General features: G+C 41.0%; 1 protein-coding gene across 5 annotated transcripts in view; it reads right to left on the bottom strand.

Annotated features, from left to right (window-relative positions):
• The window catches only part of arfgef1 (ADP-ribosylation factor guanine nucleotide-exchange factor 1 (brefeldin A-inhibited)), a 312,411-nt gene that overhangs the window by 33,520 nt on the left and 260,291 nt on the right, over positions 1-18,600 (bottom strand). For all 5 annotated transcript variants that reach the window (XM_041189760.1, XM_041189763.1, XM_041189762.1 and 2 more), the window contains 3 exons: positions 17,922-18,078; positions 16,209-16,348; positions 10,760-10,928 (listed from right to left, as the gene is read on the bottom strand). In XM_041189760.1, the coding sequence (XP_041045694.1) occupies positions 10,760-10,928; positions 16,209-16,348; positions 17,922-18,078 (466 nt within the window). The remainder of the gene's footprint in view (positions 1-10,759; positions 10,929-16,208; positions 16,349-17,921; positions 18,079-18,600) is intronic.

Below are 18,600 nucleotides of genomic sequence, written 5' to 3'. Positions count from 1 at the left end.
GGTAGTATTCTAGAGATTATTACCTCTGTCACTGAAGGTGGGCAGGGGTAATATTTTCACCTATTGGCCTGTTCGTCTGTAAACAATATATCTCAAAAACTAATGGGCCAATTTCAATGAAACCTGGTACACAGATAGGGTATAACCCAAGGAGGAACTGATTAGTTTTTGGAAAATATGTGGATCTGGATCCATTTCCTAGAATTTTTTAAGGATCTGTTGACACTGGGAGAAAGGGTGTATTGACTTTTGTTTAAGAATGTTGTTGATTGTTTAAAAATGTTGTGGATTGTGTCAGTTGCTGTGGTGCAATTTGTCGCAGCTATCAAAGCAGGAAATTTTCAGAGCAGTTTGTTTCATGTGGATTGGCTGAAACTTCCTCAGTGTTTCACTTGGTGGGTAAAATGGCTACTGACCTAATATTCTTATTTACGAAAGATGACATCAGAGGTCATGTGTCACTGGCAAGCCACAGCGCACAAAGACATTTCTCCAAACATCCTCTTTTTCTTAAGGAGGAACAACAAATTGCATGTACGATTTGTAGTTGAAAGTTACCGACATACATGGTCTATGAAGAAAATCATCATGCATGAAAAAAACTCCTTGTTCATTCTAGTCTATCCCACTCCCATCTGACCCTATACATGCATTGCACACACAATCTTTAAAGCGTTCCGGTCTAATAGTATGTGTGTGGGTTGCTAGTGGCTGTTCGTTTAGTGTCTGCTGATTCCTGGGATGACATTGCCTCTTCAGGGAATGTTGCTGCTGATCTGTTGCATTTGTTGGGGAACGGCTGACCTCCGGGACTGATGGTTGCTCAGTTCCTTGCTGAGTTGGCAAAATGAAATCTTCATCAGCTGTCTGCTATGAAGGAGCAGCTTCTCTGGTTGTACGCATATGTCTATAATATACGCTCTGATAATTCACTTTCATCATGCACGATCAAGGTGACAACTGCTCTACTGTCATGAAAGTATAATAATTCTCATAATATTACTGTGATTTATTTATTAGCTTAATAGCAGGGTTTGGATAGTTTGTGTGTGTGTGTGTGTGTGTGGCGGAGGGGGGGGAGATTTAATTGAATTGGAGACAGCTGGTCTGGAATCTTTGGCTCATCAAAAAGAAAAGAGTTTTGAAATGCTAAAAACATAAACATGGCTGAAGTCTTAGAATGTAAGGTGAGGAGAATTTGCATTTTTAGGTAAACCAGGGCAGTTTGAATTTCAATGAGATGGCAGGATGTTTACACCTAACCAAAGAAGCTAGGCCAAGCAGTGCACATCTTTTCCCCCAAAGGTTATTGGCAATATTAGCACCATGAAAAGAGTGATATTATGAGAAAAGGTTAAGTTCCAAAGACATATGGGAACAATGGAATTTACATTAAAAAGGAGAAACATGTAAAGAGGAGAATGAGGCTGTATGTTAGGAAAGACACTGTAAGATCTAAATGAAGTTTGAGACGCCTCCAGTATTTGTGACTGCTGACTACAGAAACTGAAACTGGGAAAAGCCACTTTGAATTCTACTGTCCAGGGTATTATGTTGACTTGCCTTGATCTGTTTAAAATCTTTTTTCTTTTACTGTTGCCTTAATGGGGCTGTAACTGGAAGCCAGATTAATTGGGGTATTAGGAGTTATTGTAGTAGTAATTTGAGGACCTTGATATGCTTGAAATCTTTTCTTTTGTTAATAAATGTTCAATTTAGTTTTCTAAAAAATCTCTGAAGTCTTGGTGGACTTATTACTTCTGAATTCAGGTCACACATCTCAAAATAAATACAAATTGCAAAACCGTTGCAATAGCGTGATCAAGTTTCCTTCATGGATTTGATCCACCTGGCACACATCATCTGCCGTGTTATAACACTACACAGGTTCCAAGTTGCCAGGTGGGTTGACTTTAGCTGTGTGTGTTGAATGTTTGCTTGATCTGACCGAGATGCTTGTCTGTCAGATTCAATATCTCTCCTGGATTGATGACTTCCAGAGCATGTTGTCCTGTTGCTTTTGTTGAATCTGGAAGATGTCACAATCTGTATCAGCATCATCAACTTCCTTCAAAGGAAGTGCTGTTCTCAACAGCATATCAGTGATGTGTACATTTGTTTCCTTTGGTTGTACTTCCAAATGATATCTCTGCAAATAAAGTAACAAACATTGCAAATGCATTGGAACAGATAGAGGCGGTTTGAGAAAGACGCTCTGAAGCGACTTGCAGTACGGCTCTACCATCACCTTTTCTCTTTTATGTATATCATGTACATAGGTTCTGATCCTTTCTCAGGCTTTCATTACTCGTATCACTACCCTGCAATATTGCCTTGTCCTTTCTCATTAACTTACTAAATTTCGCCTCACATGAACCCTGTCACTGACTCCTGTCAACTATTTAGCCCTCATTACACCACTGGTTATTTGATTCTCCAGGACACAGGACCCAGCATGGTTTAAGTTAAGCCTGTTCAAATACAACAGCTTCCTCTTTCCCAGTAGCAGTACTGATTAAAATACTCACAAGCAAAGACAATATCCAGGCACCCATCTTGATCTGTGCGTTGTGCCGTACAGTTATGTTAATGCTCTGTATGCAAATGCAACTGGTTAGCGTCGCTGCATAAGGGTTGCTCCAACCGAGTTGTTGCCACTAGTTGTTTGATATGAGTGAAAGCTGCTTCTTGCTCTGCGCCCCAATATCACTGAACATCCTTTGCAGTGAGCACTATGACTACAAGTTGGGCAATAATGTAGTTAGGTAGTTCACAAATCCGATAAATGGTTGAGCGACCATCACATTGGTTGGTTGCAGCATCTCTGCTATAGCTCGCACCTTATCAGCATTAGGGCGAAGTCCTTTTGCTGTCAGTACATGACCGATATACTTGACTTGAGTCATCTTCAATTGAAATTTTTTCTTGTTCAGCTTCAGGTTCATCTGGCAAGCGCTCTCTCAGTCTTACTGGATTCTGATCATGGTCTGTGATGACTTGTTTAATCATATCTCCACATCCAAGGACTAGCAGATCTTTCATGGTCACTTCCACTCCTAAAATATCACTGAATATCATGCTATCTGCATTAATACTCTTCTGGAGCAGCAGAAATATCAAACGGTATGCACAGCCATTTATAGCTTCCAAACAGCATCCAGAATCCAGTCAGAAAACTCTTATCGTTCAACTTCATTTGTCAATATCCATCCTTCACATCTAGGATAGTAAAGACCTTTGCCTTGTCAAGATGCAGCAAAATTTCTTTAATTGTTGGCATGGGATAGTGAGATCTCTTTAAAGTTTTATTGAGATACTTTAGATCTATGCACACTCTCAGCTTTCCAGGTTTTTTCACTGTTACCTTACTGCTAATCCAGTCTGTAGGAGTTGTCAGTTTCTTGATTAGTCCCATCTTCTCAAGCTCCTCCATTTTGTCTTTCAGGCTGAACTTGAAGGCAGCTAGAACTTTCTTCAGAAGATACTGAGTAAGTCTCTAACTCTCATCTAATTGAAGATGATATTCACCAGGAAGGCATCCAAGACCTATGAAAACAATTTTGTGATTTGTTAGGCTCTGCTCAGCAGCCAATGGTTTGGTGCTGTGCAAAATGCTACAAACCTCCTTTGGTACATGAAGGGTTACCAGTCCAAGCTTTTGACTTGTTTCAGCTGAGATGAGGGGATTTTGCCGAGTCTCGGCTATCTGAAACTTCAGATCTTCTTTCTTTCCACTGCACTGGCCTCTCAGCTTATTTTGTCCTTTTGGGGTGAGCATCATTCCATCATCCATCCTCAACTTTATCACTGACGGCTTCATTTTCAGGTCACTACCTTAAGCAACTTCATACAAGCCTGTGAAGCTCATGATGTTGCACATAGCACTGGTATCTAGCTGACATGCCACGTTAACTTGATGCTCTTCTTCTATAGTCATCATTCCAATAGTCACAAACCATTTTTACCTTGAGACTTGACAGTGCTAACCTGCTCTAGGGCGCAGAGTGATCCATTAGAATCATCGTCCAACATCCCGTCAGCAACCATCTTTAGCGGCTTGCTTTTTTTTCTAGCAAGACACTTGTAAGCAAAACGGTTCAACTTCTGCAGGTAGAGCAGTGTTTTCCTCATGTTGGACATGCTTCCTTTTCTTTCTTGTGATGTCTTCTGTAACATATACATCCAGTATTTTGGCCTTGATCTTTCTGCTGGCCCTTCTGGAGAAAAGGATGGACAGTTTACATTGTCTTGTGATTAGAAGGCCTGGACTGTCCCTCAGCCTATTGCAAAGCCTCATCAGTATTCTTCAGCCGATGAATCACCACTTTTGCAAATGTCAATAGCTTTCTTGAAGGAGGTCTGTCTTCTCTCAGCAGATGTACTCTCAAGGCAGGATCTCTTGTTCCTAAGACAATCCTTTCTCTGATCAGATCACCCTTCATTTGCCCAAACTCTCAGGATTCAGCTATATGTCTCTGTGCAGTCACATAATGATCAATATTCTGTCCCTCTTCCTGAGCTCTGTTGTTAAAAACAGTGTTTATAAATAATGTTAGTAGAGGATTCAAAGTGGGTCTTCAAGGCCTTCAAAATTTCACGTCTGGCTCTTCTCTCTTCCTCAGTGAAGTCTAGAACGCAATACAGCTTGTAACACTCTTTCCCCGTCACTGATCATAGAGCTGCTGCTCTTATTTGTTCAGGTTTCTTGTTCAAATCTGTGGCAATCTCATAATTCTGCCACTGAGATAGGAAGAATTTCCACTTCACTCTCAAATCCCTTTTGAACTTCATAGGAGCAGGTGTGCAATGTTCAAAGCCATACTGACTTACCCAGCAATCAATGTCCTATACAAAGTTGCAGACTGAAGTTTTAATTATTCTCTTTTTTTTTACAATTGTCAGCTCTCTTACCATTACCAAAATCCACTCATTTTCAGCTGCACACTCATGACTCCATGTTCCATATGGCAGGTAAAACAGCTAGTGCCCTAAAAAGATGAGGTTTAGAATGCAATACAGCTTGTAACACTCTTTCCCCGGCACCGATCATAGAGCTGCTGCTCTTATTTGTGGCAATCTCATAATTCTGCCATTGAGACAGGAAGAATTTCCACTTCAGTTTCAAATCCCTTTTGAACCACAACAACAGGATCCTTCCCCTTCCACCCCAAGTTCCTCCCCAGTCCCAACGTTAATCTTGGCACCAGCAGGCAACACAGCCTTTGGGATTCATGCGCTTGGCTGCGGAGAACAGTATCTATACCCCCAACTACACTGTCTACCACTGCTACGTTCTTTTTTACTCCCGACTTAAATATTCTCCTGTGCCAAGGTGCTCTTGGTAAGTTTGTTCATCCTCCCTGCAGTTCCTGCTCTTGTCCACATAGGCTGCAAGAACCCTGTACCAGGTGGACAAGTGCAAGGCTAAAGCTCTTCCAGTACTACCTCCTGGATCCCTGTACCTGTGTCACTCGTAGTCATACCCTTCTGTCCCTGGCCATTGGCCAAATCTGAAGTACTTAACCTCAGAATTATGACTGCCTCCTGGGACAAAATATCCAGGTAACATTCTCCTTCCCTAGTGCGCAGCAGTGTCCAAAGCTTGGACTCCAGCTCATCCACTCTGAGCCGAATTTCCTTAAGCTACATATATTTACTGCAGATGTGGTTGCTGTGGATCACATCGATGTCCATCAGATCCCACATATTACAGTTGCAACGAGTCACCTGTCATATCTGTATTTTATTTAACTCAATAGGGTTCTCAGCTTTTAAATACACAATGATTATTTGTATTTAGTTAAGCTATAAATTTAATACAGTGCGCATATCTCACGGTCTAGTTTAAACTGCTGACCCAGTTCTGAGAAAAAAATTGTAAAATTCACCAAGTACCTGCTTACCTAATTAATACCTGAAGACCTCAGCTCTCAGGTCTTGCTGACTCTTGCTCCCTCTCTTGGGCTACTCTGTCTTGTAAAAGGCCAGAACAGCACCTCTCCCCTTATTCTTAGAATTCTCTCACTCACCAAATTTCCTAGGTAAGTACTCTGACGAAACTGTACTCTGTTGAGCTGACCTATGTGACTTACCCTATTCTTGAGCAAAAGCCTCATGTTTTTTTGTAGCAAGACTTCAAAGACCTGAGAGAGACCCTACTGACTAGGTAACCACTTCCAAGTAGTCACCTAATTAACTCTGTAGCTGCCACTTGCAGGCAGCTTGTTTACCACTGTCTAACATAAATTCCTGGGCTAACTATGCTGTCAAAGGTGTACTCTGTCATCTTGCCTTTATGCTACTTTTCATTTGCAAGACAGCTATTAACTCAGCTAGAACCTGGTCAAGATCGCGGTTGAATAGGTGTTAAGGCATTTATCCTTCTACTTATAAGTTTATGCATTAATATAGAACACCACATATGCTGCAGATTGTTACTAGGCAGCATGGGGAGGCAGCGGCAAAGTGGTCTTGTTGCTGGACTAGTAATCCAGAAACCCAGGGTAATTAATGCAACCATGGCAGATGGTGAATTTGAATTCAATAAAAATCTGAAATTAAAGTCTAATAATGACCATGAAACCATTGTCGATTGTTTTTAAAAACCCTTTTGGCTCACTAATGTTCTTATTTGCTTTGGCCTACATGTGACTTCAGACCCACAGCAATGTGTTTGACTCTGAACTGTCCTCTGAAATGGCCTAGCTAGCCACTCAGTTGTAACAACCCGCTACAAAGTCTGAAAGAAATTAAACTGGACGGACCACCCTGCATCAATCTAGGCACCGGAAACAACAACAGCAAACTCAGTCATGTAAAATCCTCCTAACAGCTGGGTGTTTGTGCCAAAATTGGGAGGGCTGTCTCACAGACTAGTCAAGCAACAGCCTGACACAGTCATACTCACAGAATCATACCTTACAGAACAGACCCAACAGGGGTGGCGGCACAGTGGTATATAGTTAGGAGGGAGTTGCCCTGCGAGTCTTCAACATCAACTCCAGGCCCCATGAAGTCTCATTGCAACAGGTCAAACATGGGTAAGAAAACCTCCTGCTGATTACCACGTACCGCACCCCTTCAGCTAATGAATCAGCACTCCTCCGTGTTGAACACTACTTAGAGGGAGCGGTGTTCTGAGGGCGAGGGTGGCAAAGGCACAGAATGTACACTGGGTGGGTTACTTCAATGTCCATCATCAATAGTGGCGCGGTAGCACCACTACAGACTGAGCTGGCTGAGTCCTAAGGATACAGCTGGTAGCCTGGATCTGCAGCAGGTGGTGAGAGAACCAACAAGAGGAAAAACATACTTGACCTCATCCTCACCAACCTGCCTGTCGCAGATGCATCTGTCCATTATAGTATCCGTCGGTGTGACCACCACACAGTCCATGTGGAGACTATGTCTTCACATTGAGGATACCCGCCATGTTGTGTGGCACTACCACCCTGCAAAGTGGGATAGATTTTGAACAGCAACTCAAAACTGGGCAACCATGAGGCGCTGTGGGCCATCAGCAGCAGCAGAATTGTACTCGACCACAATTTGTAACCTCATGGCCTGGCATATTCCCCATTCTACCATTACCATCATGCAAGTCATAACCCTGGTTCAATGAAGAGTGCAGGAGGGCATGCCAGGTGCTGCGCCAGGCATATCTAAAAACGAGGTTTAAATCTGGTGAAGCTATGACACAGGACTACTTGTGCACCAAACAGCATAAGCAGCAAGCGACAGGCAGAGCTAAGTGATTCCACAACCAATGGAGTAGATCTAAGCTCTGCAGTCCTGCCACATCCAGTCATGAATGGTGGTGGACAATTAAACAACTCATTGGAGGAGGCTGCTCCACAAATATCCCCATCTTCAATAATGGGGGAGTCCAGCACATTAGTGAAAAAGATAAGGCTGAAGGATTTGAAACAATCTTCAGCCAGAAGTACCAGGTGGATGATCCATCTCGGTCTCTTCCTGAGGACCCCAGCATCACAGATGCCAGTCTTGCAAATTTGATTCACTCTACACGATATCAAGAAATGGCTGAAGTCATTGGATACTGCAAAGGCTATGAACGGGCCCTAACAAAAGTCTTCGGTACTATTGCTAGGCACACCTAAAAATGAGGAGTCAACCTGGTGAAGCTACAATACAGGACCACTTGCATGCCAAACAGCATAAGCAGCAAGGGTAGACAGAGCTTAGCAATTCCATAACCAATGGATCAGATCTAAGCTGTGCAGTCCCGCCACATCTAGTTGTGAATGATGGTGGACAATTAAACAACTCACTGGAGGAGTACTAGAATTTGCACACCCCTAATCAAGCTGTTCCAGTATGGTTACACTGGCATCTACCCAGCAACGTGGAAAATTGCCTTGGTATGTCCTATACACAAAAAGCAGGACAAATCCAACCCAGGCAATTACCGCCCCATCAGTCTACTCTCCATCATCAGTAAAGTGATGGAAGGGGTCATCAACAGTTCTATCAAGCGGCATTTGCTTAGCAATAACCTACTCACTGATGCCCAGTTTGGGGTCCGCCAGGGCTACTCAGCTCCTGACCTCATTACAGCATTAGTTCAAAAATGGACAAAAGAGCTGAACTCGAGAGGTGAGGTGAGAGTGACTGCTCTTGACATCAAGACAGCATTTGATCAAGTGTGGCATCAAGGAGCTCTAGCAAAACTGGAGTTAATGGGAATTGGGGGAAAACTTTCTGCTGGTTGGAGTCATACCTAGCATAAAGGACAACGGTTGTGGTTGTTGGAAGTCAATCATCTCAGTTCCCGGACATCATTGCAGGGGTTCCTCAGGGTAGTGTCCTAGGCTGAACCATCTTCAGCTGCTTTGTCAATGTCCTTCCTTCCATCATAAGGTCAGAAGTGGGGATGTTCACTAATGATTGCACAATACTCAGCAGCATTCGCAACTGCTCAGAAACTGAAGCAGTCCATGACCAAATGCAGCAAGTAGCAACTAACATTTGCACTACACAACAGCCAGGCAATAACCATCTCCAACAAGAGAGAACCTAACTATCACCTCTTCACATTCAATGGCATTACCATTGTTGAATCAACATCTTGGGGGTTACCATTGACCAGAAACTGAACTGGACTAGCCATATAAATACCGTGGCTATCAGATCAGGTCAGGGGCTAGGAATCTTGCTATGAGAAACTCACCTCCTGACCTCCCAAAGTCTGTCCACCAACTACCAAGCACATGTCAGGAGTGCGATGGAATACACTCCACTTGCCTGGATGAGTGCAGCTCCAACAACCGTCAAGAAGCTTGACACCACCCAGGACAAAGAAGTCCCCCCGATTGGCATCCCATCACAAACATATACTCCCTCCATCACCGACCATAGTGGCAGCAGTGTGTACCATCTATAAGACACACTGCAGGAACTCACCAAGTCTCCTCAGACAGCACCTTCCAAACCCATGATCACTACCATCTAGAAGGACAAGGGCAGCAGGTGCATGGGAACACCATCACCTGGAAGTTCCCCTCCAAGCCTCTTACCATCCTGACTTGGAAAGATATCGCCATTTCTTCACTGTTGCTCAGTCAAAATCCTGGAACTCCCTCCCTAACAGCACTGTGGGTGTACCTACACCACATGGACGGCAGCGCTTCAAGAAGGCAGCTCACCGCCACATTCTCAAGAGCAATTAGGATGGGCAATAAATGCTGGCCTAGCCAGCGAAGCCCACATTGAATGAATGAATTAAATAATGCAAATGATGGACGCAGATTAGAAAATCATGTTTGAGCAGATTATAATTGTTGTCTTAATCTAGAATTAAGGCAATTGCTTGAAAATCAACGCAAAGATTATTTTTAAATAACTGGGAGCTCTTCCATGGCATTGCTCATGGTGAGTCAGAGGAAATATTGGTGTAGATTTTCAGCCTCATCCAAGAACTTGCCCAGCACACTCGTCTGATCTATAGTATAGATGAAAGATTTGTCAAGCTTCCCTGACAGATATTAAGATCCAATCAAATGAGGTGAGGTCCAACTCATTTCTCTTTCAGTGTAAATATAACTTTTGTCCTATTTGGTCCCTGGGATTTTGGGATCATAATATATGCAGTTTGGTAGCTTGATTGTTATTCTATTTTCTCCCTCAATTTTCAAGATTATTATTTGAAGTCACAGAATGTGCTTTGCCTTCAGCATACAATCCAGTTTATGCAAAACACACAGTGGGCAACTTGTAGTACAATTGTGCTACGTATTCTGGTCATTGTTTTTGTCATAGTGGCCAACTATACATTGCAAATTCAGATGCTTACAATTGCACACTTTTAAATTGCCTCCTATACAGGAAAGGTATGCACTGCATTTATTACAAACGTTTACACAAATAATTCTCTTGACTGGTGAAGCAGTCTCAACGGGCCATATGATTTATATATAATAGTCTGCTCCCATTAAATTATGTTCTCAGGTTCTCACTACAATTAGAATTGAATGTGATTGAAATTAATTTCACAAAGAATTGTAGAGTAAACCCCAAAGATATACTACGATTATACCATACCATTGTGCAAACATACTGTTGCAGAGATGCTGAAAAGTATAATTCTTTTCAAACATTTGGCATTAACAATTGCTTCCAACATGAAATTTCATGACTAATTATGATGTGGATGAATTTCTCAAGCCATTTCTACTGTTCCTGTGATGGTGTTCATGTACATCTAACCTCATGACATAATTATTAGACACATATTACACACCTGCTTTCCACAGTGCAGTCCTCTGCTCATTGTTAGAGTTGAAGGACTTGGCAAATCGATGAGACTCGAGTAGGCAGTCCAGGAGCTTGAAAAGTTGTTTTGAAGTTAAGTAGTGATACATTCCCTGGTCTTGTTTTTCAACATGCACATCAGTATCAACTGCATCTCTCTGTAAATTATAAAGGAAAGCAATGAATTTGTGTATTCGCATAATTGGTTCTGATCTTACAGATTAACACAACACTTCACAAGTCTTTGAACAGCAACACAAACTAAGAATGAGATGTACCAATGGCTGGAGTGTTCATAGCCTCTATATACACCACTAAGTCACCCCACAGAAGTAGAAATTAGAACCATGATTTACTGAAAATGGCAAAAATGTAGTAAAGCTATCCCATGAAATCTGTACTAGCACCTATTGAAATGGTCATGCCAAATTTCCAGATCAGAGCCACTGTCCCCCTACTCCCAATTTGAATAAGTTATTGGCACATGAAATCCTTACCTAGAAAACTTGATCAGTAGAATGGCTGGACAGTACAAAATCCAAATAGCCAGCAGTTCGTAAACAGTTACAGCTTGCTACAGGCTACATTGTGACGGTGATATAAAATTGCTTGCTGCATTTCCTACTTGACATTCTAGAAGTACTTGATTATCTATGAAATGTTCTGGATGTCCTGATGTTATGAAGAGTGCTGTATAAATGCAAGTCATTCTTTCAGAGCAGAATGAATGATCCTCATGAATAGTGCTTGATGAGAATTTAAAGTCATATGAGAAAAGTAACATATATTATGAGCATGTTAAATGATTGGCATATAAGAACATAGGACTTAGCGGCAGGAGTAGGCCATTCAGCTTTTCGAGCCTGTTCTGCCATTCAATAAGATCATGGCTGATCTGGTTGTGGTCTCAACTCCACTTTGCTGTCTGCCCCGCATAACCCTTGACTCCCTCACTGATCAAAAACCTTTCTAAGTTTGGCTTGAATAAATTTAATGACCCAGCCTCTAATGCCTTCTGGGGAAGAGAACTGCACATACTAACAACCCTTTGAGAAAAAATTCTCCTCATCTCTGTCTTAAACAGTGGACCCCTTTTCTTAAACTGCATTTCCTGGTTCTAGTCTTTCCCACATGTGGAAACACTGTGCCGGTATCTACACTATTGTGACAAAAGTATAATAATTATCATTTTTTTGGTTTATTGCGAAATAGGTTTATGGGGGTAAGCATAGTTGGGTTTGACTGCGTGATTTAATTACATTTGGAGTGCAAACTTGAAATCAAAAGAAGCTAGGTGCTTGACATGCTAATGGGTAAACATGGATGCTGGCTTAGCATGTAAGGTGTGAAGGGAACTTGCATTTTTAGATAAATAAAGGGTTTATTTGGATTTCAAAGGGATCTTAGGCTGTCTAAAAACTGGTCAGACAGGCAATGCTAAGGAGTGTGTTTATTTTTCCTGAAGGTTACTGACAATATTGGGACCATGCAAATTCTTATATTATGAGGAAGATAAAGTTTCAAAGACAAATGGAACAAAATAATTTACATATTAAAAAGAGAGAAACATATATAAAGGAGAATGAAAGGCTATATGGAAAGCCTTAATGAAGCCTCCAGCCATGTGTACGTAAGTCTGCAATATAACAAACTGAAGTTGGGGAAAAGCCATTTGGAATTCTACTGTCAAGTGGTTGTGTTAACTTGCTGGTTCTGTTTTAAGTCTAAAATCTATTTTAGACTATTGCTTAACTGTAACTGGGGGGTCAGGTTAATTAGGAATTTTAGAAGTTGTTATAACAGAAAGTAATTGTAGTCTTATGTATGTGCTTGAAATCTTTTATATTTTGTAAATAAATATTTTAATTTAATTTTTAAAATCTCCAAAGGTCTTGGTGGGCTTATTACTTCTGAATTAAGTGCACATATCTTCTTGTTAAAAATACAAATTACAAAACTGTTGTGATAGCGTAACCAAGTTTCTCCTGTGGATTTGGTCCGCTTGGCACACATCATCTGCCATGTCATAACACTATCAAATCCCCTCTGGATCTTATGGCCAAAATCGTTGGCTCAGCAAGTGGGGGCAGGGCCTGCTCGTTGACACGTAAAATGATGCGAGGTGACGTCGGGCGTGCGTTCCGACGTAACCATGCGCCATTCCGACTTTGACAGTTTGGCGGGCGCGCAGCCGAGTCTGGTGCGCGTTCACCAAATTGTCAAAGGTCTATTCAGGTCATTTAAAAATTAATTAAACCACTTAACATAGCTGCCCATTCAGCCTTAAGGTTGGCGGGCAGGCGAAGAGCCCAGACGGCCTTCGCATTTTTCTTGAGACCTCATCCACGGGCGAGATTAGGTTTCATGAATGATTCATAAGTGAAATAAAGATTTTCATTAAAATTCATAGACATGTCCCAGCTCATGTGACACTTTCACATGGGGTGGGGGGGACATGTCCTAAATTTATTTTTCCCTTTATTAAAACTTTTGAAACTCAAACTGATCTCCCTGAGGCAGCTCTGTGCTTTAGGGAGATTTCTGCGCTCTTTCGCACACGTGTGAAAGAGCGCTGGCTCCAACTCAGCCTACTCCCGCCGCCTGCACAGGGAGCGCTCAGCGCTTCCGGGTGCGCGTCACGCTGGGCAGGCCTTAATTGGCCCGTCCGCGTAAAATGGCGGTACGCAGCCAATCGCAGGCAGTGATTGGCTGCATGCCCGCTCCTGCCCAACCCCCCCCCGATGGGGAGAAAATTCTCCCCTATGTTTCAATAAGGTCACCTCTCATTCTTTTAAACTCCAATGGGTTGAGGCCCAACCTGTTCAACCTATCTTCATAAGATAAGCCCTTCATCCCAGGAATGAGTTGTGTGAACCTTCTCTGACTGCCTCTAATGCAATTATATCTTTTCTCAAAAAAGAGACAGATGTGGTCTCACCAATGTCCTGTACAGCTGCAGTAAGACTTTCCTACTTTTATATTCCATTCCCCTTGTAACAAATGCCAATATTCTTAATCACTTGCTGTACCTGCATATTAACTTTTACAATTCATATACCAGGACACCCAGATCCCTCTGTACCACCGAGTTCTGCAACTTCTCTCCATTTAAATAGTATACTGCTTTTTCATTCTTCCTGTCAAAGTGGATAAGTTCACACTTCGCCAAATTATACTCCATCTGTCAAATTTTTGCCCACTCATTTAACCTGTCCATTTCCCTTTGCAGACTCTCTATCTCCTCTTAACAACTTACATTCCTATCTATTTTGGTGTCATTGGCAAACTTAGCCAGCATACATCTGGTCCCTTCATCCAAATCATTGATGTAGATTATAAACAGTTGAAGCCTCAGCACTGATTCCTGACTTAAACCTTTGTTTTTACAGCAGTCCACATCAAACCCGTATATAAAAGCAATTCTAAATTTTCTACCCTGCTCGACGTGAGCTTGAAAAGCACCTTTTGCAGCCAGCTTAGCCCTTTCTTTGAACGAGGTTTTCTACTATGGCTTAAAATATTTTCACACAGAAAAAAATAATGAAGCAATATTTCAAAATAAATATTATATTGCGACAGTGATTACTTGATTTATTTAGTATTTAAAATATTGCTAGTTTCTATCAGTGGCTACATTCCCAAATTATTCTTATACTCTTGTGACACTGTAGATCCAATCCACTTGGTCAGGGGCCTCAAACTTTCTCTTTTGGGGAAAATTTAACTTGGAGGCACCACAGCTTCAATATTAAATAATCCAGATTGCACAATTAGAAAATACAATTCTGAATACAAATGATGCTGTTTCTGCACCACAACAGATCCTCAGCTGTTACTATGCTGCTTAATAATCCTGTGTTTGAAAGGTTATGCAATGGTAACAGAATGTCTGATCAGAATAAGGATAACAAATCTGATCACTATTAGGAATTTAAATAATAATACTGAAAATCAACAAGGATTTCAAAAGGGAAAATATTGCTTGACCAATCTCATTGATTCTTTTAAAAAGAGGTAACAGAGAGAGTAGGCAATGGTAATGCAATACATGTAATTTATCCGGATTTTCAAAAGGTCTTCAATAAAGTGCCCCATAACAGAGTAATGAATACGGTCAGAGAACGTGCAGTCAACTGATAAGTGGCAGAATGGATTGCTAGCTGGCTTCAAGGCAGAAAGACAGAAATAGTAGTTATCCAGACTGGTAGAAGGTGGGAGGTCGTGTTTCTCAAGGGTAAGTGCTGAGGCCACTGTCGTTCACAATTTTATATTAAGCATTTGGACTTTGGGATCAAAAGCAATGTCTAAGTTTGCAGATGATATCAAATTGGCAGCGATAGTCAATACTGAGGAGGACTGCAACAAATTACAGAAGGACAATGGGCAAATAATTGGCAAATGAAGTTCAATACAGATAAATGAGAGACAGCACATTTTGGTAGGAAGAATAGGGAAGTCACTTACTACTTGGAAGGTGCAAGTCTAGGTGGGGTAGAGGAACTAAGGGATCTCGAAGTATAAATATACTGATTACTAAAAGTTGTGCCATAGGTTAGCAAAGTCATGAAAAAAAGTAAACCAAACACGGGGCTTCACTTCTAGAGGGGTAGAATTGCAAAGTAGGGAAATTATGCTAAACCAGTATCAAACCTTAGTTAGGTCACACTTAGATGCAATTCTGGTTGCCACACCGTAAAATACCCTGGAGAGGGTGCAGAGAAGATTTACAAGGATGATACCAGAAATGCATGGGTTTGCAAATCAGGAAAGGATTGGCAGGTTGGATCTCTTTTGTCTTGAAAAAATGGCGGCTGAGGGCAGGCCTGATAGAGTGGATGCAGTGAGAATATTTCCTCTTGTGGGGAAGAGCATAACTAGAGACTATCAGTATAAGGTAAGTCACCAAGAAATCCAATAGGGAATTTAGAAGAAGCTTCTTTATCCAAAGAGTGATGAGGTTGTGGAACTTGCTGCCACAGGGAGTAGCTGTAGCAAATAAAATAGATGCATTTAAAGGGAAGCTAGAAAATCATGTGAGGGAGAAGGAAATAGGTTTATGATGATAGATTTAGATGAGGAAAGGTGGGAGGTAGCCCCAGTGGAGCATAAATGCCAGCAAGGAATGGTTGGGATGAATGGCCTGTTTTTGCGTCGTATATCCTTTGTAATCCTTGCACAAATTTTTCTAAACTAACAAGAGTTTGCTATGGCATTGGAAATAAAAATGCGTACTTTCAGATTACATAATTTCCATAAAAATGAAATATTAAACTATGATGTTGCTTTAAAACCAGGAGGTACTAAGAAGATAATTTTTCACAAATATTGAATCTCGTTAACATGCTATTTTTGTAGGCTAATTACCGTGAAACTTTCAGTCACCTTCACAGTGATTTAAAAACTTCTCACTTTACAAATAGTGTTTAACTGGCCTATACCTGAGCTGCAGCCAAGTTCTCAGCATCCTCCTTTTTGCTTGTTGCAGGAAAGAAAACAATATTGTCGATTGTCTGAATTAACTCTAGTTGGACGACACATTTAATGAGAAGTGCAGCAAACAACTTCTGCTCTGAAATTTCTGAAAGAAAAGAATGGTTTATTTCGTCAATCATCATTTATGTTTTTGAAATCATGCAACTGGAAATGCAATCAATTAAGCTACTTATAAATGTTGGCTATGTAGATTATTTAACAAAGTGAGCTATCAAGATATTTTGTAAATAAATAAAGCAGTAATATTTGGCTTAACACAAGTGAATTCTGTGATAATGTGAGCCTTGGTTTAAAATAATTGCAGCTGCATACAGACTGTAAATCAACTGTTATAAAAAAGCTGCCACTGTAGTTTATTAGTTTTAGGGGCATGCAGATTTTGTTACTGTAACCGAGTCAAAGATATCTTCTCGTCTACCCTCTGGTTCTTCATTTTTATTGCTCATTCCTCAAGTATGAGTCAAAATAGCTGGGCAATTAGACAATTTATTATTGAAGGTTGGGAAGGAAGACAGACAGGCTTGATTTTTCCATTGTCAAAATTCTACATATTGTGTACCAATAGGGGCTAATGGATAGCCCAATAACAGTTACTCAGCCTGGGATATGTGCACTATGCCTATATATCTGGCCAACCTGAAATTCAGCAACTTAGCACTTCACAGAAATTGAACCTCAGATCTTCCTAAGAACTTGAGTTTCAATGGAGAAAAAGTCTTAATTACATAAACATACTGCAATAACTATTTTATACAGAGCATATTCAGGGATTTATTTTTGTTAAAATAGATTACCATTTTGGCGATATGGATGGGGGGGGGGTGGAAAGAATACATCTGGGGAAGAATTTTTGGGTTGGCGAGCGGAGACCATTCGCTGACGCGTGGTGACATCGGGCAGGTGTCCCAATGTCACTGCGCATCATTTAGATTTTCAGTTCAGCGGGTGTGCAGGTGAGTCAGCTACGTGCCCGCTGAACTGGCAAAGGCCTATTAAGGCTTGTTAAAAACTAATTGAACTAATAAAATGAGCTGCCCGTCCAACCTTGAGGTTTCATGAAGTGTTTAAAAATTCAATAAAATTTTTAAAAAAATTAATTGACTTGTCCCAGCTCATGTGACACTGTCACATGAGGGGGCATGTTTTAAAAGTTATTAATTTCTTTAATTAGATGTTTAAAAATTAAACTAATCTCCCTGAGGCACCTCTGTGCCTCAGGGAGATTTCTATGCTCTTTCGCACACATGCGTGAAAGAGCGCAGGCCTCGACTCAGGGAATTCCCCCCACCCCGCCATACAGGGGGTGCTAAGCACTTCCAGGTGTGCGTCATGCTGGGCAGGCCTTAACTGGCCTGCCCACGTAAAATGGCGGCGCCGACCTGATTGGGTACGCGCCCGCTCCTGCACAACCTCTACGACTTGGGGGGGGGAAAGAGAAGCTAAAAATTAGCCCAGGAAAATTACATGCATGTTCTTACAGCAAGTTATGTCACATATTGAAAGAGGTTTGGACATATTTTGATTTCAATATCCTGCGAGGAATATACTGTGACATATTTGGAGTATAATTATTTAAATTGGACAGGGAATCCAATATTTAAAATCCTCCAAGTTACATTGTTAAAGAGCCTGTTTCTTTTTCCTTGTCAAAAACTTACTTGATGGTGTTTTAGCTTTAGCAGCATCATCACTAACATTGGATACGAGACTAAACTGGCTCTGGCGCCAATCTAAAGGGCTCCTCTCTGCACTGGTCACAGATTGTTGGTCATCACCCTTACTCAAAATGTCCACTGACTTTTGAGAAATAGCATCCTAGAAAGGTGAATAAGTAAACAATTTTAAATAAAATCAGATTTTTACAATAAGGAATCAAAGAAGCTATGTTATTTCAAACTTCAATTTATTACATTCTTATTTTTAACAGTTTTATTTCATGTCATGCAACAAGAGTTACTCAGGTCTAAATGCAACTGCTCCTTCTACATACTGATCTTCAATGATTTTATTAGTAAAACATTGTCATCTCTGAAACAACTGGCAGTGAGTGGTTTTACTGAAAACTGAATGATTTAGTGTTGAGTTTTGCACACTCATGGAAGAACACGAATATTGCTGATTACCTGTGAGATGTTCTCTTTGCATATTATGTTGGGTTCCTCTGACACGGATACAGAAACCCAACCCTGTATATATTTTAAAACTTTATGCTTATTACTATTTCTTATTTCTAAACTGGACTTTTCTACTAAACATATATAATTAAGATGGTTGACCCTCCCTCTGGAAATTATCCCCCAGCAGTCTCCAGAACAAACACATTCTTTTCTCAGTTTC

The sequence above is a fragment of the Carcharodon carcharias genome, chromosome 6 (genome assembly GCF_017639515.1).
Source record: "Carcharodon carcharias isolate sCarCar2 chromosome 6, sCarCar2.pri, whole genome shotgun sequence".
Classification (NCBI taxonomy): domain Eukaryota; kingdom Metazoa; phylum Chordata; class Chondrichthyes; order Lamniformes; family Lamnidae; genus Carcharodon; species Carcharodon carcharias.
This window is presented reverse-complemented; position numbering and strand designations above follow the sequence as displayed.